General features: G+C 38.7%; 1 protein-coding gene across 1 annotated transcript in view; it reads left to right on the top strand.

The window, feature by feature from the left end:
• Window positions 1-26,667, top strand: part of FAM20C (FAM20C golgi associated secretory pathway kinase) — a 585,432-nt gene that overhangs the window by 542,350 nt on the left and 16,415 nt on the right. Inside the window, exon 8 of the mRNA XM_044089695.1 lies at window positions 2,412-2,493. Coding sequence (XP_043945630.1) covers window positions 2,412-2,493 — 82 coding nt within the window. The remainder of the gene's footprint in view (window positions 1-2,411; window positions 2,494-26,667) is intronic.

Raw genomic sequence — 26,667 nt, 5'->3', positions numbered from 1 at the left:
CCGTGGTACTTCCATCAAGAAACTTGAAATTGTACACAAGGATGAAATACCTTTGGTGGTACTTGGGTTCACTGTGTCTGCTTATTGTATAACCAGAGACTTTTCACATGCTTTCAGAGTCTAACTGTATTTTCTGTGCAGATCCAATGTGCATGTCTTTACTTGAAATTAAAAACTGAACTTTTTGCATCCTCTTCATATCAGTTTTATAATAATTCACTATACACAGACTATTTTTGCCTAGTAAGGTAACTTATTCATGTACTCATCATACTGATCCATGAGTTTTAAAAAGTGAGAGTGTTTTCTGTATTTCCTTGTGTATGTCCTTGCAGCTGTAAGTGCAATGCGAACTAAAAGGTGCATCAGTACTCAAAACAATCTAAGGAAAACAAAAGGCGGGTATGCTATATTTGGTGTGCACCTGTGTGCTCTTTGCTCTGCATTAAGTATCATAGCATTGTCCACAGTAAACCTGCATGCCTCTGTGGACTCATATCACTGGACATTGATTGCTGTGGTTACTTTCCCTTTTCCCTTACATGACTATGTTGCCTTGGGCAGCAGGCTCCTAGGGAATGACTGCATGTTTTGACATAAGCCTAGAGTTCTCATTCATCATCAGGCTTGCCTTTGTAACAACAGAGGGCTTGTTGGCTTTAACCCTGAACAAAGTTAGACTGGACTGCATTTCAATCTATTTGTCCATCACTGTTTTAACTGCTTTTGCTGACAGAGGCATACGTGCAGTGGACATAGAAAAAAATATTTATAATTCTGCTGCAGAAAAGAAACACAAAAAGCATGCCTGGAGAAGCAAACTTAACATTTTTGAGTGAGACATTTTCTGTAATAACACAGTTTCATTAAAAAAAAAAACACACACAGGAAATGGAAAAACATTGTGTTATCAACCAGGATAATGTTGTCATGCAGTGTCATGCAGTGACTTAATTATATACTTTTTGGATGTGTTTACCAGATTAGTGCTTTGCAGCATTTAAGCCAGCTGTTTATTTGCTTCAACAAGTACTTGTCTTTTAAGGTTTGTAAAACTGGAAGATGCAATTGCACAAAGGTTTAGGTGCAGCTAACGTTTAATGAAGGCTTCTTTAAATATAGGATGATCTTAGCATAACGGCTAAATTGTTAGGCTGTAAAACATACATTTTCAAACCCTATCATTTTTCTTTTTAATGTTTTTTTGGAAGTCATTTAACTTCTTTGCACTTTTTAGTCTGCTGTAATAAAAATAATGCTTAGGTTTTAGCCCATTAGAGTTTTGCTGAGTCAACAAACTGTCAAATAAAATGTGGAATGAAAATGGATATTTATTTATTTACATTTGTTAACCGGGTAGTGTCTGATTGGGTTGAAAAAGCATTTTCAATGGAGACCCGGAGAGAAAAGCTCCACAAGAGTACAAATTAGTTAAAGTACAAGTATTTCAGAACAAATAAAGCAAAAATGTTCCAAGTTTAACACAAGGAATACAGGTTATAGCAAAACTTTTACATAGAAAGAGAATAAGTGAGGTAAATTATAAAGTTATATAATGTATACAATATCCCAAAACAAATCAGAAATTTAGAAGTTATACAAAAGTATACAATGTCCACAAGAAAAATCAGAGAGGAAATATGCGAGTCATGCAAGAGATGAGCAGTAATAGGAAGAGAGACTAGCGTGGAGAAATACAGGGGCAAAGCCAGTTAGTATTTAAGTAATCAATCAGGGTAGTTTTAAATGTGGACAGATTGGGATTTTTTTTGGATGTGCTGAGGTAGATTGTTCTAGTCCTTGGCTATTTTATAGGACTAGAGGAAGTTGCCATGATAATTGTGAGACTGGCTCACTTTTGGCATTAGTTTGTCGGATGACCTAATATAACACTATCACATGTCTAACTCCCATATCATAAAATGTCTGAATAGTCAGATTACTGAGTAACCAAAGCATCTCAAAAAGATAATGTTGATGTATTTTGTTTGTGATGACTAATAAATGAAAACAGATTTCATTGATGTTGTCAGGGCAGTTTGGACAACAACAGCAAATTAATTCCTCCATGCTCAGTAGGTGCACTGCAGTGCAGATGTGTGAGTTGGCAGGGCACAATGGATGTCTGTGGTGATTTTATCGGTGCTGCTAAAAGCCAGTCTGCTTGTAAGGCTTTTATAATTAAGTTTGTCATTAAATAAAGTGGGTCATTCTGCAGTTTGGATGTGGAAAAATGGGACATGAGTAGCTAACCAAAGATAACCAAAATAAATTACAATAAATGCAAAATCTAAATCAAATTAAACATTTTATAACTAATGTGTTTGTTGCTAGCATTTTCCATGCCTTTCATTTTCTTAAATTACACTCCGAGCTGAAAATCTTATAATTGCAACTGCATTGATTTTCAGGAAACATGGATCGTCACCATTATGAAACATTTGAGAAATTTGGAAATGACACATTTCTTATACATTTGGACAATGGAAGAGGGTAAGTTCTTATTATAAGTACTTTGCTTATTTAAAACAGAACATACTTTTTAGGAAAAGTAAATAAATGAACATTGGGATAATTGTTTATGAGGAGTATGTCATCTAGTGGTCTTATTATACCATTCTTCTAACCTGACACATGGTCACAGTCCTCAAACTTGCTTGGCTGTATATTACCTTCTGTACCAGAGGATTGATTAATGTGTACATAAGCATTCCATGATCTAGGGGTGTGTGTGTAGAAGAATCTGACAGTACACATGTATTCTAACCCCCAGTCATCCTTACTGTCACTTTTACAGCCATATTCAGTTCTCTCAGACATATTAGAACACTGCAAAATGAACCAATGGATGGGTCAGTCCTGTGTTTAGTCCCATATACAGCTGTTAATGAAGCTGACAGAGTGGACATCATGCCTGACATTATGCATGCTGTCATTCAGTCATTGCTTATTAGGATGATTATACCCCTGCGTAGGCTACCATCTCATTGTAAAACTGGGGCATGGTGGTATCTGAGGTGTTTTATGCATGGCGGGATATATGACAGCAGCAATTAAAGAACTTAGTTTTGTGGCATTTGCAAATCATTTACTGCCACTATAGGAAATACTTCTTAGATGAATAATGTCAAAGGAGGAATATGTATGTTCAGGTGTATCTCTGTGTGTATAGGTACATAAATGTACATGATTGTACATACATGTATACCTATAGACACAAAGATGAACATACATGTGTATCTTTTTTCACCTATATGTATGGGAGTCTGCTACAAGTGTTTTTTTGCTACTAGCACAAGACAAACTTGCTCGCTGCCACCTGCTCTAATTGTCACATACCCTGACTCCCACCAGCCCGACAACCCAATTCTAGTAAATTATTTATCCTTTCTGCCACCCAACCCTATTTAATTAAAGCTGAATCTCCACTCCCTTCTGAAACCTAAAGTTCCCATTTGCTCCCCAACACTAAAACATCACTCCTTCTCCCTAACCCTGAGCTATCTTTCTCCTGACTAAACTTAATGGCGTATTCCTGCTCCCTAATCCTAATGGCCTCAGTTGTTTCCTAACCCTAAAACTTCCTTTCTGCTTCCTAACCCAAAAACTCCCTTCCTACTGACTAAACCAAAATCCACTCCTGCTCCATAAACCTAAAACTCCCCATCAACTTCCTAACCCTAATTAGGTCCCACTTCCTGATACTGGTCACTACTTAAAAAACTCCAGCCTGCATTCCCTTCCTCATGGCTGCTGCAGTAACCTAGCCCAGAACTGAACACTGTGGACAAGGTGTGGCCACTTCATTCTGTTCCCACTGCTGCCCCACCTTACTTGAACACAGTGTTTGAGTTCTACTAGGGGTGAATGATGATGTGGGCAGTGGCTTACAAGTTGAATGAGTCCATAGCTGTGAGGTAATAGTATTCAATCACCTGGGGCTCTAGTGGCTGTGGTAGATCCATATGTATGATGCATATATTGTGTATTCATGTGTGCATGCATTTGTGTGTGTGTGTGTGTGTGTGTGTGTGTGTGTGTGTGTGTGTGTGTGTGTGTGTGTGTGTGTGTGTGTGTGTGTGTGTGTGTGTGTGTGTGTGTGTGTGTGTGTGTGTGTGTGTGTGTGTGTGTGTGTGTGTGTGTGCATGCGTGCATGTGTGTGTGTGTGTGTGTGTGTGTGTGTGTGTGTGTGTGTGCTGTGCGTGCATGCGTGCATGTGTTCGTGTGTGCGTGTGTGCGTGTGTGTGTGTGTGTGTGTGTGTGTGTGTGTGTGTGTGTGTGTGTGTAATCTTGTGCCTGTTTAATCTGGAATAAGCAGCATACATCTTTATTCAAAGCATAGAGTGCTTCTCTTCTAATGTCTGAATAAATTATTTTTATTCAGTTAAAGTAACTAAAACTGCTTGTAGAAACAGATATGACTAGGGAAATGCACATCTAAGGTATGACAGTGGCATGAAATTAATTCATCTAGAATTACTTGTAGACAACTTAGACATATAAACTATTAACAAAACTGAATTTGATTTTTTTGTAAAGGGCACAAACTGTTCGCAGATGTCACTGCCAGAACCCTGCAGAGCAAGTGAGAAAACTATAATACTACTATGTCACTTCAAAATTAGTCAGGGATTCTTTTCAAAAGATTTATGAGACTAACAAACTCCTGAAGCCATGCATTAATGAAACTTGTGCATCTCTAACTAAGCACTAACTATTCAAAATACCACCAGTTGCAGGGTGTTTGCATATGTGGTCAATCAAAGTGCTTCAAGTCTAGTCAATGAGACAAATGCTTAGAAGCAAAAGAGATTTTGTCATAGCTCACAAGTTAACCATCAGGGCTCTGGCAATAGATAGGAGTTCATGCAGGAGTCAGTCAGACATTTGTAGCACTAGCAATTTTTTAATTTGATATCTTTCACCACCGTGAGTGATCACTACTGTTCTTAGTGACTTACTGTTGGTTATTTCCTGGATTGTAACATGCCTTATCCATATAGAACTAAATACCAAGCAGTAGTGCCATGTAGTGGGATTATTGGTTATTGCCGAGGCATAAACCGCACATAGTACAAAGGCACCCTGACTACATTAGTGACAAATCCTTAATGCAGAAACAAAATTGTGCATCCGTCTGTGTATGCACAGTACACATGGGACAGTATATGAAACTGTGCTGCTCAGACCACTCATTTCTGTGGACCACTGAGATGTTCATCGTGTTCACTGTTGCAGTCATTACTCTTGGGTTATCCTGCTGGCAGGCTACCCAGAGTCGGCCTGAATTACAAAGTCCTGGTCTGGCATCGGTTGCTGTCGCCTCTTCCCTGACGTCAGTGCGCCAGGGGTATAAAAGATGCAGCCGACGCCATTTTCTTCAGTCTTTCTTGCTGCACGGTGCCCGAAGCAAAAGCAGTTCGCAAGTGCTGGTTGGCCGACTCCTGAGATTTTCAAATACGAATTTTAAAACCAAAGTCTTCATTAAAGCTAAGTACCCCATTGGGGAAACTTTTTTCTTGCTCCAGACCGATATCAGAAAAAGTTAACAATTGTATTTCTTGTGGGAAGCAAATACCTCATAAGGATTTTCATTCTTACTGTATTCCTTGCCTAGGCCCTGATCACGACGTTGCTAGCTGTCGGTTTTGTGCTAGATTTAACCAACGCACTATTAAGCATCAGTTCAATTTTGCATTTCATTACTTTGGCCGCAAATTTAACTATATAATGCCGTCGGAATAGCTGACGGCTGGAGTTTACAAAAAACGCAAGGACAAGGAAAAGGATAGGCATCTGAGTTCCAAAACCAACAATGAGGCCTCCGCTAGGCCACTCGCCGGTTCGCTGGTTCTCAGTGAGGCACTTTCCCTGGCGCCCACTACCTCAGAGCCACAGGCCGCTTCTGACTCCCACGTGGAGCCGCCTAGGCCTCTGGATACTCAAGGTATTGGACACTCAGAAACCATTCCCTCAGATGGGTCCTGAGCCGCTGAGCATGCATCAGCTTCTGAGGGTGTCTTCAGACCTACACAGTTATATGTTAAGCCAACTTCAGCTTCAAAGGCAAAGACTAAAGCAGTTCTAAAGAAAAAGAAACAAGTATAGCATTCTCCTACTCAGACTTCCATGCCTAAAAAACAGATGCTTAAAATGGCCGAAGACCTAATTACTTTGATCAGGGGTTCCCATCCCCCTCCTGATAAGAGGCCTAGGCAAGAGACAGAATATGATTCTTCTGATCAGGTTTCAATTTCCTCTGATTCTTCTTCTGAACAGGGATACTCTTATCCTCCTTATGAGGATTCTGATGTTGAATAATCCATTCCTTCAGCCTCTCCTTCTGAGGATTATTCTTTTGGGGAAACCCTGCATACCATGAGGGAGCATTTCCACTGGTTGAGCCAAGATTATTCAGAATCTATGAAAAGGCTCAGAGACTTTCTGTTACTACCTCAGCACAGACCCCTTGCTATTCCACCTGTTCTAGACATTGTAGATGATGTATTCTCAGAGCCCGGCCTGTCTCCTGACTCTTTACCCCCTGCACCTGCTAAGCCAGACAGATACTACAGGGTCCCAGACTCTCATAGATTTTTATATAAAAACCCGGCTGCTGACCCAGAAACTATATCTCAGGGTCCCATAGGGGTCAAGGCTTCCACTGCAAAAAACCCTGTACCCTCTGATAGGGATTCTAGGGCACTGGACAGATGAGGGAAGAAAGTTTACACTTCTGCTGCCTTGGCTGTAAGGGCTTTAAATTGTCAGTTTCATATGCTTAAATATCAGCAATACTTAATGTCACTCCTTAAGCAGACAATGTTGTCTAATTCTGAATGTTCTGATAACAAGGAAATGCAGGATTTGTTGCATGCAGCTGAACAAGTGGGAAAGCATACTTTGCAATGTGATTTTGATTCAGTGGAGGCCTCTTGCAGGGCTGCTGTTATGGGTTCTGTCCTTAGAAGGCATGCTTGGTTAAAGGAACAGAATCTGCCTGATCATGTTAAAGCAAAATTATTGAATGCTACTTTGTTTGGTGTTAAGGTAGAAGAGGTTTTGAAGAAAATGGAGGATAAAGCGAAATCCATGCAGACAGTTAAGGATTTCCTACAGGTACAGCCAACAAGTTTTAGCAGGAACTGGCCTACAAAGAATTGGTCCTTTCCAGTGTCAGACAGGCCACAGAGAGGCAGATACAGACGTCCCAGAGGCAGATCTCAGCCCCAAGGCTCATACAGGCCTAAACAATGGGGTGCTTCTACCTCCAAAAGTGGAGAAGACAAGTCACAGCCATACAGGAAACAGTCCCAATGACTTTCCTCTGCAAGATCCAAGAACTTATCTTCTGTCAGCCCCTTTAGAGGGAAAACTAGCACTTTTTTCACCAAATTGGCACATGATTACCCAGGGCAAATGGGTCTTGAACATAGTGTCCCAGGGCCACAGGTTCCACTTTCACACCCTGCCAAGGTCAAAAGGTATGCCAGACCTGCCACACAATCAATGGGCAGAGGCATAATAGCAAATTACGTCCCTCATGCACATGAGGACCTTTCAACAAGTACCACAGCAAGAGCAGGGGCAAGGATTTTACTCAAGACTTTTCTTGGTGCCCAGAAAGGACAAAGCCTGGAGACCAATACTGGACCTGTCTATACTAAACACATTTCTGGATGTTCCAAAATTCAAGATGTTGACTCTGCAGCAGCTAATGCCCATGCTGTGCAAGAAGGCTTGGCTAGTAACTTTGGACCTAAAAGAGGCATACCTGCATGTCCCAATCAGACAATCTTGCAGAAGATATCTCAGATTCATAGCTGGCTCTATGCACTACCAATTCTCTGCACTGCACTTTGGATTATCTACTGCGCCCAGGGTCTTCACAAAATGCCTGGCACCAGTAATTGCATTTTGCAGACAAAGAGGAATTCAAATATACCCTTACTTGGATGACTGCCTTATTCAGGCAGAGAACAGAGACATTCTTCTAAAGCATCTGGCATTTGTAAAAAAGATTACTAGTTTGCCTATGGTATACAGTAAATGAAAAGAAATCAAAACTAGTACCTTTTCAAGAGATAATATTCCTGGGTGCAAGCTTAAATACAGCTGCCCAGATGGCTTATCTCATGCCAGACAAACAAAGGCAACTGACTTCTTACTTCAAAAGGTTGGCAACAAAGGCCCAGTTATCTGCAAGGAAAATACTGCAGGCCTTGGGCTTCATGGCATCCTGCATTCTGCTAATTCCATATGCCAGACTGCATATGAGAAAACTACAATGGTATCTAAAAAGTGTTTGGACTCAACATTGCCACAGCCTGGAAACATTAATTACCCTCATTCCCTGCCTGCAACAGGAGTTTCAATGGTGGGCACAGGCCTGTCACCACAACAAGGGTCTGCCATTCATTTTACCCACAGCCAGACAGACACTAACAATGGATGCATCAGAATATGCCTGGGGGGCCCACATGGCAGGAAAATGTATTCAGAGCACACGGCCCACAAGCCAGATGCATCTTCATATCAATCAAAAAGAGATGCTGGCTGTTCAGAATGCCCTGACAGCTTTCAAGGATCTCATTCATATAGGACAACTACTGATAAAGACGGACAATACTACAGTCATGTGGTACATAAACAAACAGGGAGGCACACATTCCTATCCCCTCTGCAGACAAGCAATGACCTTGTGGGACACAGCATTGGCTTATCAAGTTCACCTGCAAGCACAATTCCTGCCAGGAAAAGTAAATACTCTGGCAGACGAACTAAGCAGAAACTTCATGGATCCCCACGAATGGAAAATGGATCCACAAGTCTTCAGCATGATAACAAGGAAATGGGGATGCCCAGACTTAGATCTATTTGCCTCCCCTCACAACTGCCAATTACAGAGATTCTGCACAAGGACTTATCAGAAACAAGCATGGAAAGTGGATTTCCTATCCTTCAGCTGGAAAAACCTAACAGTATATGCCTTTCCTCCACTGCCTCTCCTTCCCAGGGTACTCCTAAAGGTCAGACAAGAGAAGCCAAAAATGATACTGATTGCCCCAGACTGGCCACGCCAGCACTGGTATCCAATCCTAAAGAGCTTGTCTCAGGATCCAGCATGGACATTGCATCAAACTTCTCACCTACTAACCCAACAAAACAATCAGATCCTGCACAGCCAGCTCAGGACCCTAAATTTGTCAGCATGGCGCATATTGTAGCCATTCAGAACACTTCTCTTTCAAAAGCTGTTATGGATGTTATCTTGGAGGCCAGGAGGCCCAGTACCAGAAAATCTTATGCAGAAAAATGGAAGAGATTCTGTTCTAGGAACCAGGATCAGGGAATTGACATGTATGTACCAAATATTCCTCAGATTTTACAATATCTAACTGAGATGCTGGGCAAAGGCCTTTCCTTTTCATCAATTAGTATAATAAAGCCAGTGGGAATTCTATATTGAAAATGTCAGCTTTCCCAAGATTTGACCTTTTAGATAGCAGAACATGAATAGACTGTCTGCACCCCCCCCCAAAAAAAAATTATATATATATATATATATATATATATATATATATATATATATATATATATACACGCACAGACCTGTGTGTGTGTGTGTGTGTGTGTGTGTGTGTGTGTGTGTGTGTGTGTGTGTGTGTGTGTGTCGCATGAACACACATATGAGAAATCACTCAAAATTATGAAAGGTTTTTCCTATTTATTTGCAGGGGGCAAGCCCCTCAGCACCCCCACATCCCCTGATAATTATATATACTAACTCCAAGATCACACAGCAGCATGTAATCCCATACAAAAGACTGCTGTCAGAAAACTCCATTTCAAAGAACCCTCACTCACATGACGATTCCTTTTTTTTTGGCACCAAAAAGTATTCCGTCATGCGGGCATTCACTATTTCATATTGTAACCACACACACACACACACACACACACACACACACACACACACACACACATATATATATACATGGAAGCACTTTACATAATCGAATTACTGAAATCTCGAATGTCATATGGTCGAGACCATATGATTGAGAGTTCAGTAAATCGAATATGTAAAGTTTTAAAAAATAACACTTTACTTACCTTAAAATATTACGTGTACACAGAGGCAAGGTTTCTTGTATGCTCTGTGTGTACATAATGTTTTTATCTTTTTTGCAGTGTTAACAGGAAGTGGGAAATCTCCCGTTTTGCGCTTTCGCATACAGCGCAATATGAGAGATTTCCCTTTTCCTCACTGTAGCGCGATCTTGGAGTTGGTATATTTAAGTAGGGGAGTGGGGGTGCAGGGGTGAAGCCCCCCTGCAAAAGCAATGTTTGACTTTTTTTTTTTTTGGCTTTAATTTTAGAAGTTCGAGTTTCCAAAACTCGATCTTTTGGTCTCGACCATATGAAGTTCGAGATTTTGGGAATTCAAGCTTCTAAAGTGAATCCATATATATATATATATATATATATATATATATATATATATATATATATATATATATATATATATATATATATATAAATATATAGAGAGATATAGATATAGATAACGATCTTCAGAACATTTATGAGACAGCTGTAAAGACATTTCATATGGAGTAGGAGTTGTTACTCAAAATGACTAAAGTTAAAAATAACTGACCAACCGGGCAGCTCAAATACCAAAAGTCTTACGAAAGATCGTACAAGTCCAAGTAACCACAAAGAAACAATGGACCCACAGCTCTGTGAAGAATGAAAACTTTTAATATAGACTCAAAATAATAAAATAGTAAAATCCAAGGCGATTGATTAAGAGCTTTCATCCCATTACCATATGGGACTTCATCAGAATCTTACTTGGAAGTAACATAGTAGCTTTTTAAATTCCAAAAGACATACCCTCTCAGTCAATAAACAATCTAGAAATTCAAAGCGACCAACATAGTAAATGTGCAATAGTTGATCATAGTACAAAATACCTAAAACATGTAAACTAGAAAAAAATATGGATGAATAGTTTTAAACGCTTAAATAACATTTAAATAACAATGAATAACAGTGAACTGGCAGTAAAATAACAGTTACATAATGTTGGCTCATTTCTTTAGTTCACTAAAAATAGAAATAAAATCAATTTAGCCCTGATGGTGTAGTTGCATCCCACTCTAATTCAATATGGCAACAAACATTCAATTCCTTGTACTACATTGTATCAGATTCAAAATGTTCTATCCATTCCAATATCCTTGTCTTGGAATGGTTTGGATTATAACAAAAAATAACTTGCACTGTCTAGTTTAGTGACTTTGTTATTTCATGGGTTATTTTTTCAAGCTGTTTTCCTTTTATTGTGTTATTTTTCACACTTGGTATTGAAACTACTGATGTCTCTTTAAGATGCTTTCTGCAAGGAACTAAGGGTAGTTCTTCACTTCAGATGGGCTCCCTTTTCTCAAAGTTGATCATGTCCCTCGTGTTAACTGATTAGTTATTTTAAGCATTCAGACATGTTGGTTTTCCTTTTTAGATATATACATGTCAATAGAGTGCAAAACTATATTAAACATTTAGTGATATAGGACTGTCAGCTTGAATAATTCATACTTAATGTATGAAGCTTATTTCTTTGTGAGATGCCTCTCTTGGATGACATATTCACTTATAAAAAATCAACAAACAAGGGATGGTTATATACCATTTCGTTAAAACTTAACTCATGCATTCCTCAGGAAGCCTGTTTATACATTTGCCTCCATTTATATTATAAAATGCTTACACACTCAGACACATCAAAAATCCTTTTTCTGACTTTAGTTGGTTTTACTCTCAAGTATTTCTTCTTCTTCTGAAAGACGTTTTTCTCTGTAATTTTGTTGATTTGTTTCAAGTCCTTTCGTTTTCTACATTTTCCTTTCTTTGGTGTTACACAAGTAACATTACGTCAGTCTTTTTTCATATGGATGCCAGTGCAAATACTACGATACCTTCATGGTCCTGTTGAAGGGCTTCCACTCCTACCAGACTACAGAGAAAGCACTCCCAAAGGTTCCTCCATTGAATGTAAAACTGGTTACAGGTTCCTCCATTGAATGTAAAACTGGTTACAGGTTCCTCCATTGAATGTAAAACTGGTTAAATGTGCCTCCATTGAATAGAAGACTGGTTAAATGTAGTTAAAATACTGGTAATCTGCATAACATGAAAGGAATGTTGCCAGCTTTTTTTTGTGTGAGATTTTGGTACAGAGCAGATGGTGAACATTCCCTTAAAGCACTGTGGTATGATCTTGCAGTTGGTATATATAATCAGCAGATGTTACTGAGGCTTGAGTGGGCTCAGCACCCCACAGTGTTATGGAGTGTTTGGTATTCCAGTGTGTATATGCCTGTACGTTTTGATATAATGTGTAGGGTCGATTTCATATGACCTAAATTTCATTTGACTGAAATTCATTTGACTGAGACCAAAACATTGAAAGTTCAAAAGACTGAAAACTCATTTTACTGAAACTCATAACACTGGCACATTAAGTGAGATCCTGGAGTTAGTATATATAGTTAGGGGGGTGTAGGGGGCACAGCCCCTCACACTGGGGGTTGTGGGGGGCAAAGCCCCCAACATAGTGTAAGTAAATATTGTTTTTTGCAAAGAGTTATTAATTGCAATTATAAATATCCATGTGTATGGTTTAAAATGTATAACGTATGTGGGGGGCTTCACCCCCCCACACCCCCCAATGTGGGGGCTGTGCCCTCCACCCCCTAACTATGTATACTAACTCCAGGATCACACTACAGTGGAGAAAAGGGCATATACCTTTTACTTTAATGTGTCAGTGTTATGAGTTTCAGTCAAATGAGTTTTCAGTCTTTTGAACTTTCAGTGTTTTGGTCTCAGTCAAATGAATTTCGGTCAAATGAAATTTAGGTCATATCAAGTAGACCCAATGTGTAATATATTGAGAATGCCTGTGAATGTGTGATTGAATGAGTTTGTGATCAATGCATACCTCTCAACCTCTTAACACAAGAATCTGGACAAAGCCTAAAGTGATGGAGGGACAAAGGCCCACAAAACAGGGACAGATTTTATATATTGCACTTATAATCTTAGAAAGTTGTTACAATAACAGGATTTGTGTTAGCATGCATTTTCTGAAGGCTGTGAAGCCTGACACTCAAACGTATGTCATCACTCAGCTCATTTATCCAACTTTACATAGAATGTCCAGATATTTGCCTCATAGTTTTGTTCTGTTTCTCATCAAACTGTGGTTTTCTAGCAAATTATTTAGGGTTGAAGTCAGAAAATAATGGCAGACATCTGAGTTTCAGATTTCATACCATTCAGAAAATTCATGCTAATGCAAAACCTGTTATTCTTTCAATTTTCTAAGTTTGTAAGCCCAATATTTAAAAAGTGCTCCTATTTTAGGACCTTTGCCCTCCCCCCATTATTGATGGCTTTGTCCAATTTCCTGCTCTAAGAGGTTGGGTGGTATGTATGTCATTATTTAGTGACTTCAGTCCTCAGTGATTTTCTAGAAATCCACACATTTTAAGAGTAACAGACCACAAATATGGGCAAAGATCTTTCTGGCTCCTCTTTCAACCCTTTATTCTTCAAAGGCAAGGGCCTTGTGGCCAGTTTGTCCCTTCAAAGTAAGAGGTGAACATAGAGGAAGTCTATAGATTTGCTTCTCACCCTCAATCTAACCTCCTCCCCAGAGCAGATTGCAAGCTTTACAATTGCTGCTCACAGAGGTTACCTGTGGTGCTGATATACATGCCAGCCCTCTTGTAAGCAGCACACAACTATAGCTTATGCTGACTGTGCTCATTATAAAGGGAGATGCGCCTGCATTCCCTTAGGGGCTTCAAATGCAGTGACCCCAGCTTCTACCTTCCCCTGGGATGGGTGAGTTGGTTTTACCCTGCACTCCTGTCCTCCCTACTCCATTCTTCTGCAACTTGTACTACTAGTCAAACAAGGATGTGAATGGGACAGCATTAAAGATTCACCAGTCATGCTACTAGTTAAACAAGGGTGTGAATGGATCAGCGTCAAACCTTCCATCAGTCATACTACTAGCCAAACAATGGAGTGAATGGGTCAGCATCAAAACTTCATCATTGTTACAACTAGTGAAACAAGGGTGTGAATGGGTCAGCATCAAAACTTCATCAGTCATGCTACTAGACAAACAAGGGTGTGAATGGGGTCAGCATCAAAGCTTCAGTCGTACAACTACTCAAACAAGGGTGTGAATGGGTCAGCATCAAATCATCATCAGTCATACTGCTAGTCAAACAAAGGTGTAAATGGATCAGCATCAAAGCTTCATCAGTCACACTACTAGACAAACAAGGGTGTGAATGGGTCAGCATCAAAGCTTCATCAGTCATACTACTAGTCAAACAAGGGTGTAAATGGGACAGGATGAAAGCTTCTTCAATTTACATCATGGGGCCAAGTTTTAGTGTAATTGTTGTACCACTCACTTTTTTCTTCCTGAATATTACTTTCTGGCTATTAGACCTTTTTAATGATAGATAGTCCTTTGGCTACCATCTACCTGCCCATTTTTGATGTGAATTTTACTCAACCTACATACTGTCCTGCTGATTTAGTTTATAATTGTTAACTGTCAGAGATTTGCTATTTTCTCAAACTGTACCTTTGATTCAGTTATACTGGCTAGGCCTAGCTCTGTTTCGCGATAATTCCATGTCCTGGCTGAAAAGCAAGCAGAATAAAATAAAATAAATGAATAAATAAATAAGCCATTCAAAGCTGTATTAGTTTGTCTGAGTCAGCCTTTTACTTTGGCTGCATTTTGTATTGTTCCCCATTGGTATCCTGCTACTCATCAGGTCTTTTTGTCACAAGATTAAATCACTTTCCACATCCCTGTGGTGAGAGTAACCAAATGTAATTCCTTAGGTGGTTTACAATCAAAATTATGAAACACACTTGTGCGAGTCATGACTTACTCAAAAAAAAACATAGAAAAATGCAAACATTGTCTACACAAAACAATGAAAGTGGTAATGTCAGTAATTCAAAAATTGACATTATCGACATTACCCAACTTACCTGGTCTTCCTGTGATTTCCTACTAATGTTTTTCGGGGGATTGCACCCCCACTCCCCCCTGCTAATTATATATACAAACTCTCAGATCACACTACAGTGAAGAAAAGGGTAAATTTCTCAGTTCCCGCTGTAGTGCGATCTCCAATCAGAATGTGGAACTCAGAATAATGAATGCACACTAGCATTTGCTGTTGTAGATTCCAACATGTACTGATCGATGTTACGTAAACTTGAAACCATGACTTCAGTTTTCTCATAACTGCCATATGACATTTTGATAGTAAACCCCTTAGATTCTCTTTGTTCTCAGTCATGTGGAGAAGGAATTACATTTTCCCTCTTTCACTTCATCAGTACAATATTAACCTCTCAGTATGCAACAAACAGCCTACTGATCTCAGCTGATATTTTTATTAGCTATTGTCATGTTATTTACCTATTTTTTTTTTCAGTTAGCTCAGGAGTCTTATTTTACAAAGTATGGTATAACTGCCTCTACACCGATGCTTAGATGACTAGATATCATGTTTTACACACCTTTTATTTGGCTTTACACACCTTTTATTTGTGAATAATGAGCATGGCTGTTCATTTATGCCAGTGATCCTCTCCTACCATCTCCTTTGTCACAGCTCTTTGTTCATCATTTTGTAAATCTATATTCACTAGTGTACAAGTGAGAAGTCCCATTCATTCTTTTAACTAACAATTATCTATTGCTGTCTTTTATTCTGAGTGTTTAGTATTCATTCTTTTCCCTGGCTTGCAATTTTATTTATTTTCTTGATTCATTTTGAATTAAATAAGTACATGTTTTGGTTTGACATGGTCTGTTACTTTGCTTCACAGATACTGAATGTAATATTATTTTATAAATAATTTGTTGAACCCCTCCATCCCTTATTATCCCATTTACTTCCCTGACCCCTTGCATCTTAGTACACAGATAGAGGGATGAGATAACTTTGGATCTTGGTTACCATCCAACAATTGGCAGATTTTTAAATGTACTCCTTACCCAATAATAACCAGCACCGATCCAGCCCATCACTGAATACCATGTCCCATTTTGGGTGTATCTTATTAGATATATCAAGCAGCTGAAGAGACCCCCAAAGACTCCCAACAAAAAAGATCACAGGCATAAAGGACCTGAGCTGTCAAGAGAGGCTGGAGGTTCTGTACCTGTATTCAGTGTCCAATAGACTCCTTAGACAATAGACACAGGCAGTATGTGCCTTTTTTTCTGGTCTTTAAGAATGCAGCAGGCAGTCCAAGATCTCTGATATCTCCACAAATCAAACAGTTAATTTAACATTAGGTCTAGAGTTATGAAACTGCTACAGCAAATCAGATTTGTTACACAATGGCTACTCCTTATCTGAAAAAAACTTCCACTCTCTTTAGTTCAACTAGAGTAATAAACTACCTTTCTTAAAAGGAGTTAGACAATTGGATTGGTATTCACAAATTTACCACCAGAAAAACTGGCATATCTCTCCTTGAAAAAGGAGATACAGTCTAAGAGTAGGAACTGCCAAAGTGTTAACGGCCAGATGGCCCAACTGTCTTGTATGTTCTTTGATTTTTGTGATTTCAAACACCCTCTGTTAGCTAGACAACACAATGTAATGGTTGCCAAGCTAAGCTTTTTGTGAGTGTGCATTTTACCCACTATTGTGAACAAGTCTAGTGTGTGTATTCTCCTTCGCTGGCTTATAGCCCACATTTTTTAGTATATAAACTGCAATCCCAGGCCTTCCACTAGGTGGAGATCTTTATTGCAGTCTGCTTACACCTTTCCATAGGAATGGCAGTCTATCATTGGCTCACTAATGAACTATCCAGCATATGGGCCTGTAATCAAACCTTTGTCATCTGGGACATAAGGCCAACATCTACATGTCACATTGCTGACAGTTTTGCACAGAGAAAATATAAAATAAAGAGCTCACCTTTTGCTTAGTAAGCCCAGTCTATGACTAAAATTGAAACAGATTTGCTCTATAGACAGGTATTTAGGCCTGTAACAAGCATATCCAAGACACAACTGATGAAACACCATAAAATGACTGCTATAAGCTATGTCCTCAGAAAAAGGGAGCTGCTCCACCTAATTAAAGGATGCCCCACAATTGGTTATCACTGGATCACAACTAGCGTAGCAGCATCCAGTTAGATTCCTGTCTTATAAAAATTGCTCTGTCACACAAAATTTAAACTGAAACAGACTACAAAGGATACACTGCATTCAATAACATCCCTACCACATCTTTGTGTTGTCTGTTCACTCAAAAATATTAGACTGTATGTAGAAGTAGCCAACTCGTTATAGTAACCTTTATGAATCCCCCTCAATATTTAAGGTTGCAAAAAAATCAGTAGGAAAATTAAAATTATGAGGAAGATGGTGGAATTTATACTTGTGCTATCTATTCACTCAGAATAGTGTAGGTACTAATGAAGCCTCCCCTAAGACCTTAACCTGAAGGCATAAGACTGCATGCTCTCAGACACCAAAAGTCCTTACACAAAAACACAAAAACAGCTTCCCAGAAATAAATATATATATATATATATATATATATATATATATATATATATATATATATATATATGTATATACACACACATACACACACACACACACACACACACACACACACACACACACACACACACACACACACATATATATATATATATATATATATATATATATATGTGTGTGTGTATATGTATATATATATATATATATATATATATATATATACATATACACACACACACACACACACACACACACACACACACACACACACACACACACACAGACACACGAACACACACACACACACACACACACACACACACACACACACACACACACACACACGCACACACGCACACACGCACACACACACAGTGGATATAAAAAGTTTACGCACCCCTGTTAAAATGCCAGATTTTTGTGATATAAAAAATTAGACCACAATAAATAATTTCAAAACTTTTCCACCTTTAATGTGACCTATAACCTGTACAATTCAATTGAAAAACAAACAAATCTGTTACGAGTAAAATATAAAAAATAAAAAATGTACAATAAGCTGGTTGCATAAGTGTGCACACCCTTAAACTAATACTTTGTTGTGTGTGCACATCCTTAAATTTATACTTTGTTGAAGCACCTTTTGATTTAATTGCAGCATTCAGTCTTCTTTGGTAGGAATCTATCAGCATGGCCCATCTTGACTTGGCAATATTTGCCCACTCTTCCTTGTAAAATTGCTCCAAATCTGTCAGATTGCGAGGGCTTCTCTTGTGCACAGCCCTCTTGGAGTCGCCCCACAGATTTTCCTTTGGATTAAGTTCTGGGCTCTGGCTGGGCCATTCCAAAACTTAAATTTTCTTATGGTGAAGTCATTCTTTTGTTGATTGGGATGTGTGCTTGGGATCATTGTCGTGTTGAAAGGTGAAATTCCACTTCATCTTTGTCTTTCTAGCAGACACCTGAAGGTTTTAGTTCAAAAGTAACTGGTATTTGGAACCATTCATAATCCCCTTCACCTTGACTAAAGCCCCAGTTCCAGCTGACGAAAAACAACCCCAAAGCATGATACTGCCATTACCATGCTTCACCATGGGGATGGTGTTCTTTTGGTGATGCCGTGTTGTTTTTACACCAAATGTACCTTTTGGAGTTGTGGCCAAAAAGTTCAATCTTGGTCTCATCAGACCATAACACATTTTTCTACATGCTTTTTGGAGACTTGGTGTATTGTTTTGTAAATTTTAGCCAGGCCTAGATATTTCTCTGTGTAATAAAAGGTTTCCTTTGTGCAACCCTGCTCCATAACCCAGACATATGGAGAATACGGGTGATTGTTGTCACCTGTAGTACACAACCAGAAGTTGCCAGAAATTCATGCAGCTCCTTCAGTGTTGCTGTTGGTCTCTTGGCAGCCTCCCTGACCAGTTTTCATCTTGGCTTTTTATCAATTTTGGAGGGACATCCAGTTCTTTGCAACGTCACTGCTGTCCCATATATTCTCCACTTTTTGATGACTGTCTTCACCGTGTTCCATGGTATATCCAATGCTGTGGAAATTTTTTTGTACCCTTCCTCCTGTCTGATTCCTTTCAACAATGAGATCCCTTTGATGCTTTGTAAGGTTTCTGCAAAACATGGCTTTTGCTGTAGCAGGCAACGGAGTACATGTCAGGAAAATCCTATTAGGATAGCTGAACTTTATTCGGGGTTAATCAGAGTCTCTTTAATTGATGGCAGGTGTGTACCCAAGAAGACTGAATGCTGTCATTAAATCAAAAGGTCCTTCAACAAAGTATTAGTTTAAGGGTGTGCACACTTATGCAACTACCTTATTGTACATTTTTTAGTTTTTATATTTTTTCCCCTAACAGATTTGTATGTTTTTCAATTGAATTTATAGGTCACATTAAAGGTAGGAAAAGTTTTGAAATGATTTATTCTGGTTTCATTTTTTTCATATCTCAAAAACCTGGTATTTTAACAGGGGTGTGTAAATTTTATATCCACTGTATATATATATATATATATATATATATATATATATATATATATATATATATATATATATATATATATATGGGTCTGCCTGATAACACTGACATGCAAAAACACAGATAATGAAATTACCGACACCACAAAACCGAAAGTTCAAAAACACGAAACTTCACATGCCCAAAAAAACCATAATCCCGACAATCAACAAACAAAACAAATCCCCTGTCCAAAAAGCACACCAAAAACCTTACAAACCTATACTAAACCTTACTATCTATGCACTAACCTTAACCCAAACCCTAACTCTAAGGTCTGCCACTATCGCACACTCACCTAACCTGCACCCTAACCCTAACTCACTTAACCTGCCCCTAACCCTACAGTCTGTCACTATTGCACACTCACTTGACCCGCACCCTAACCCTAACTTACATAATCCGCCCCTAACCCTAACCCCACACTTACCTTAACATGTCAGTGTTTTCAGCGTTGGGATTTTCAACTGTCGATCATCTCCGTTGTTGATCTTCTGGTGTCGGTGTTCTCGTCGTCGGCATTTTGAAGTTTGGGCGTTATCAGGTAGACCCATATATCTATCTGTCTATATATATTGCTCAGCAATATGATTTGAGCAAGAACATCACATTTTTGTAAACAAAAACAACTTTATTAAATGATCATGTATGACATAGGCAATCTTACATTTATATAAATGAAAATAAACCATACTGACACAATCTCAGTTGCAAACATTATACATTACTAAACATGCTGACACAACTGTAGCTGCAAACATTATACATCACTTGTAAAATATCCAGTCATTGTCAATCAACCTTTACATAGCTCAATGAGCTCCTGCCTTCTTTTAAACCTCGTTCCTCTTCTGCATGTATTGATCCCACAATTCCCATGTTTTCCTATGTAATTTGCTCCTACCCTTTTCTAAATGTCCCAATCCCAGTTGTTTTATCTCTGTTACTATCTTTACTACTTCTAATAAAGTTGGTTTAGAATTTGATTTCCATTTTCTAGTAATTGCTTTTTTTAGCAGCCATCATAATTAAACTTAGCAAGGCCTTATTATTATGTCTAGGCAATTCCGATTCTCTGTCATAGCTCAAAAAATCATTTCCTTAGTTACACTAATTTGCTCAATCAGCATCTCCAAAAGAGCAATCTGCAGGGGATTTTTAAAGTCAGCCAACTCATTACAGTCCCAGAAGTATGTTCCCAGTTACTTCTTTCTTCCTCATCACACCTCCAACATTTGCTGTCTGCCAGAGGAAAAATTCTTTGGAGTCTACTTGGGGTATAAAACTACCAATGTAAACAATTCCAAGCAAATGCCCTAAGTCTTCTAGACTTTGTTGCATATTTGGGAGACAAACATCATCCCAACATTAGCTAAAAGTGTGTAGTTATTTAGATATACCAGCCTACAACCCCATCATACCTACAGTACTTAATTCTTAATACTGCACCCACACCTCAAGGATCTCCTGTATACCAGGCATAAATTGTCACTTCATAATCTGTAGGAAACAGGGTATAGAAATAGGTCTTTGAGGCAATCCACATATGACATTGTGCTTATGCTCTGCATTCCCATTGTGAGGAACCTCTATGGATGCACCAGTTGTTGCATGTGCCTGGTCAAGTATATATGGAAGGGGGCATTGTACACAATTATGGATCTGTTGAGGGCTGAGTACAGTGACTCGATGACTTCCTTTGATGTAGATGCCATGCTCTTACTTATAAGTTGAGCGACATAGAATGATTTTCTTAGAGCTTTAGACACATGTTGGTAAAAAGCCAAGTTATTATCTGTATGAGTCCCTAAGTCCCCATCTACAATGTCTACTTTTAAGGGTGCTTTAACAATGGGGTAATTTCCCCTTTGTGGTTGACTTCCCAAAAGGTACTATTATGCATTTAATGACAGTGAGTTATATGATTTGACTATGGCAACAGTCATTTGTTTATGTTAGACCCTCTTTTCAGATATTAGTGTCTTGGGGGATTTCTGTGATTGCTTTTAGCTTGCAATCATCTGCAAACTCAGTAAATCTGAAGACCTTGACATTGACATTGACTTCCAAAAAATAGATACCAAAGATGAGCAGACCCAGCACACAGCCTGGGAAACTTCAGTGGTGACCATCTTCTTTGTGAAGATGGTCTCTGCAATCCTAACTTCCTGGTTCCTGTCTGTGAGCCAGATGGATATCCAGTGAGTCACATAGGGTTTATGCCTAATTCCACGATTTTGTTTACAATACCAGAGTCGGGTATTGTATCAAATGGCTTAGCTAGTGCAAGGCAGGCAGTATTCACCATTTTGCCTTCATCTATTGCCTCGATGACCTTCTCAAACAAGTCCACCAGATTTAGTAGACATAACCCTCCTCTGACAGAACCACACTGGGTTGGATCCAGTTTCAGAAGGCTTCCTATGTCATGGTTAATCATTTCATTGATAATTGTTTCAACTGCTTTGCGTATGAGACTAGTCAGACTAATGGGAATGTAGTTTCTGGGATCCATTGATGGTGTGCCCTTCTGCAAAGGGATGACTGGTGATGTCTTCCATTCATGTGGCATGAAACCTGAGAGGAAGATGGTTGAACAGTGACACCAGTGGCCCTGATAGGTCAGGCAATTTAGAAAACATCCTGGAATATTGTTGGGGCCCAGTGAAGTTGTATTCTTGGCCTAAAAGAGCACATCTAAGACCTGTTCGCTAATGATAGTTGGAGGGTTTATATTAAATGGCCCACCCTCTGTACCACCTTAATAATGGGTACTAACCCTGACCTTAATGCTGCTAGTTTCCCTAACCCTGTCCTACACCTTAACTTGATAAAACCTTCCCATAACACTGCTGCTACACAAGACATAGTCAGATACACAAACACACACTGACAGCACTACATCTACCACCCTTACCTAACCCTCACCCTAACCCAAAATTTATACACTCAGAGATAAACATACAAAACCTAATCTCCACATATCCCTGACCCTAGCCCTGACTCCCATACACACACTTGTACAATCAAACTCTATAATATCCTCCAACACCACTCAATTTTCATGAGGAAACCATCCCTTGACATTTTGAATGTTCGGCTATCTTTACGTTCAGTATTAAGCGCCATCCCTATCACTCTTCAGCCAAACCAATATTCAATCAAACTGAGGGAAAATGCACATGTTTATATCTATATCAATAACTATTCCAATATATATATCTATATCTATATCTATATCTATATCTATATCTATAGCTACAGTGGATATAAAAATATACACACCCCTGTTAAAATGCCAGGTTTTTGAGATATAAAAAAATGTGACCAGAATAAATAATTTCAAATCCTTTCCCACCTTTAATGTGACCTATAACCTGTACAATTTAATTGAAAAACAAATAAATCTGTTAGGGGAAAAATATAAAAAATAAAAAATATACAGTAGGCTGGTTACATAAGTGTGCACACTCTTAAACTAATACTTTGTTGAAGCACCTTTTGATTTAATTACAGCATTCAGTCTTCCTGGGTAGGAGTCTATCAGCATGGTGCATCTTGACTTGGTAATATTTGCCTACTCTTCCTTGCAAAAATGCTCCAAATCTGTCAGATTGCGAGGGCATCTCTTGTGCACAGCTCTCTTCAGGTCACCGCAGAGATTTTCTGTTGGATTTAGGTCTGAGCTCTGGCTGGGCCATTCCAAAACTTTAATTTTCTTCTGGTGAAGCCATTTTTTTGTTGATTTGGATGTATGCTTGGGGTCATTGTTGTGTTGAAAGGTGAAATTCCTCTTCATCTTCAACTTCCTAGCAGACACCTGAAGGTTTTGGGCCAAAAGTGACTGGTATTTGTAACTGTTCATAATTCTCTCCACCTTGACTTAAGCCCCCAGTCCAGCTGAAGAAAAGCAACCCCAAAGCATGATACTGCCACCACCATGCTTCACCGTGAGGATGGTGTTCTTCTGGTGATGCGAAGTATTGTTTTTGCACCAAACGTACCTTTTGGAATTGTGGCCAAAAAGTTCAACCTTGGTCTCATCAGACCATTCATGCTTTTGGGAGACTTAATGTATTGTTTTGCAAATTTTAGCTGAGCCTGGATGTTTTTCTCTGTAAGAAAAGACGTCCGCCTTGCAACCCTACTCCATAGCCCAAACATGGAGAATATGGGAGATTATTGTCATATGTAGTACATAACTAGTACTTCCCAGAAATTACTACAGCTCCTTCAGTGTTGCTGTATGTCTCTTGGCAGCCTCCCTAATTGGTTTTTGTCTTGTCTTTTCATCAGTTATGGAGGGACGGGTGTATATCATATGTTCAAAGTTTTATAACTTCGAACATTAAAATATAGAATTTAAATGTTTGAAGTTATAAAACTTTGAACATATGTAAAAAAAAAAAATAAACCCGAAACTAACAGCTGTAGACAGGGAGGCCAGCCCCCCCCCCCTTCGCTCCACACACCCCGCTCTTTAAATGTACCAACTCCAAGACTGCACCACAGTGCAGTAAGGGAAATCTTCCCTTTACTGGACTATAGTGCAGTCTCGGAAGTGGTATATTTAAAGAGTGTGGTGTGTGGGGGGTGCAGGGGGGCTTGCCTACACTAGTCAGGTAAGTTCTGTCTGTTTGTTTTTTTTAATTATATGTTCGATGTTTGAAACTTTGAGCATTTAAATTTGATTATTTAATGTTCGAAGTTTTCAAACTTCGAACATATAATGTAGACCCTGAGTCTCATGCAACCAGCTTATTATACGTTTTTCATTTTATATATTCCCCTAACAGATTTGTTTGTTTCTCAATTGAATTATACAGGTTATAGGTCACATTAAAGGTGGGAAAAGTTTTAAAATGATTTATTGTAGTCTCATTTTTTTATATCTCAAAAACCTGGCATTTTAACAGGGGTGTGTAAACTTTTTATATCTACTGTATATATATATATATATATATACATAGCGTGTTTTTATAATACATGTTTTGTTTGTTTGTTCCACAAAGCTTTGCCTTTAAATCACCCATTTTGCTGCTGTACCAAACTTACTGATAGTTTCTTATTCCATTGCCACTGCCTACTTCCAGATTAGGCTGAATCCTGAGAATCCCAGTAGTACTTATTTTTACATATGTCTGAGAGTGCTGAACACATTTTAAAAGCCATTGAACATACCAGATGCATCTTATTTATACCATCCTTCTGCATTGCTGCAGTTTACTTAAGATCATAACATGAATAAATAAGACTGCAACTCTCATTTTTTGTGGATTTTAAGAGACCAGGCTCACTTGCTGCACTTCATTGCTCTAGAATATTGCCATCTCAGAGGGGATCGCATTTCATTAAAGAATTAAAGGAACAAAAGGCCATAGCTGTCAGGTATCATAGAACTGGTTTTAATGTAAACCAGAAGTACAAATCAGCTCAGAGTCCATTACTTTTTATGTTATTTATTACATTTTACTACTTATTTATGCAGACAAGTCTATAAAATGGTAACATTTACAAAAGTTCCATTTTTGCCACCGGGTTGTATTAAATGTGTTTGGCAAACTGCTAGCAACAATTGTGTGGATGGTGAATTTTTAACCTGGTGTTTCAACTACTGCAGATTTATTTTGTGTCCAATTAATCACAATCCTTAGAGCAGTTGTTATCTTTTGTGTACCAAAGGTTCATTGTAAACCACAGTAAATAAAAAAGCTAGTGCAACAGAACAGATTAAACACTTGTTGAAACTATACTTAAAGTTGGAGTCAATTAAAAGTTATTTCTCGCTTTGAATTGTGACTACAAAACTCTTCAAACTTTTTAAGTTGTTGTTAAACTAGCTGTCTTTCTTATACATCCCCTCACTCGATCACATCTCACTAATGCTGGCAGACATCTTGCTAAATGAATATTTAATTCAGCTGTTATAACTGGTTGGAGTCCGTATACTTCATTTCTTTTTGTTAGCTACTAAAACAAAAACTTTGCAGTCTCTTACTAGTGACTGCCCTGGCAAGGGCCTTTTAGCGACTAGGAAGAGGGACATAAATATACAGAACATGAAAGGGCACAAAACCTGATGTCATCTGCCTCTTGTGTGACCTTGTATATCTGTATAATTATGTGACTGACTGGTGTTGGGTGCATGAATAAGAGAGTGACATCATGACTGTGAGTGGGTGACTGACTGAGTGTGTGAGCAAATGAGTGAGTAACTGAATGGGTGAATCAGGATTTATAAAGTGAGCAAGTGAGTGAGTAACTGGTTGAATAAGTGTGTAAATAAATGCATGAGTGGTGAATATGAACAAGAGTCAGTGTATGACTGAACAAGTAAATGCATGATAAGGTGTCATACATCTTACCTGTCTGTTTTTGCCACATATTTTGGTCTGTTCCTCATAAAACACTTTTTTGGTAAATCACAAAGGACTGAAGTCATTAAATGACACACATTTGAACTTCAGACTTCATCTCCTTCAGAAAATGCATGATAGCACAAATCGTGTTATTCAATAAACTTTCTGAGTTTATTAGAACAATATTTAAAAGCTGTCCCTATTTTTGAACCTATGCCCCCCCCATTATTTTAGCCTTTGTGGTAAGAGGTTGAGGGCTATGGCGTGTGTGTGTGTTTGTGTGTGAGTGTGTGTGTGTGTGTGTGTGTGTGTGTGTGTGTGTGTGTGTGTGTGTGTGTGTGTGTGTGTGTAGAAGGAATCAATAGGTATATGTGTGAGTGTGCAGCTGACAGAATCAGTGAGTGAGTGCATAAGTTTGAGAATGTGTCTTTTATGGAATCAGTGTGTGATTGTGTGAGTGTATGACTGTGACTGAGGGAATCATCAAGGGAACTCATGAGTGTGTGAGTAGGTATAAGGGAATCAGGTTCATGAGGGTGTCAGTGTTTAAGGGAATCAAAGAGTGCACAAGTGAAAGGGGAATCAGTGAGTGAGTGAGTGCATGTGAGTATAGCAGTTTGATTGA

Source organism: Protopterus annectens, chromosome 12.part0 (genome assembly GCF_019279795.1).
Source record: "Protopterus annectens isolate FY-2018-M chromosome 12.part0, PAN1.0, whole genome shotgun sequence".
NCBI classification, from domain to species: domain Eukaryota; kingdom Metazoa; phylum Chordata; order Ceratodontiformes; family Protopteridae; genus Protopterus; species Protopterus annectens.
The sequence above is the reverse complement of the archived record's forward strand: the minus strand, read 5'-3'. Positions and strand labels throughout refer to the sequence as shown.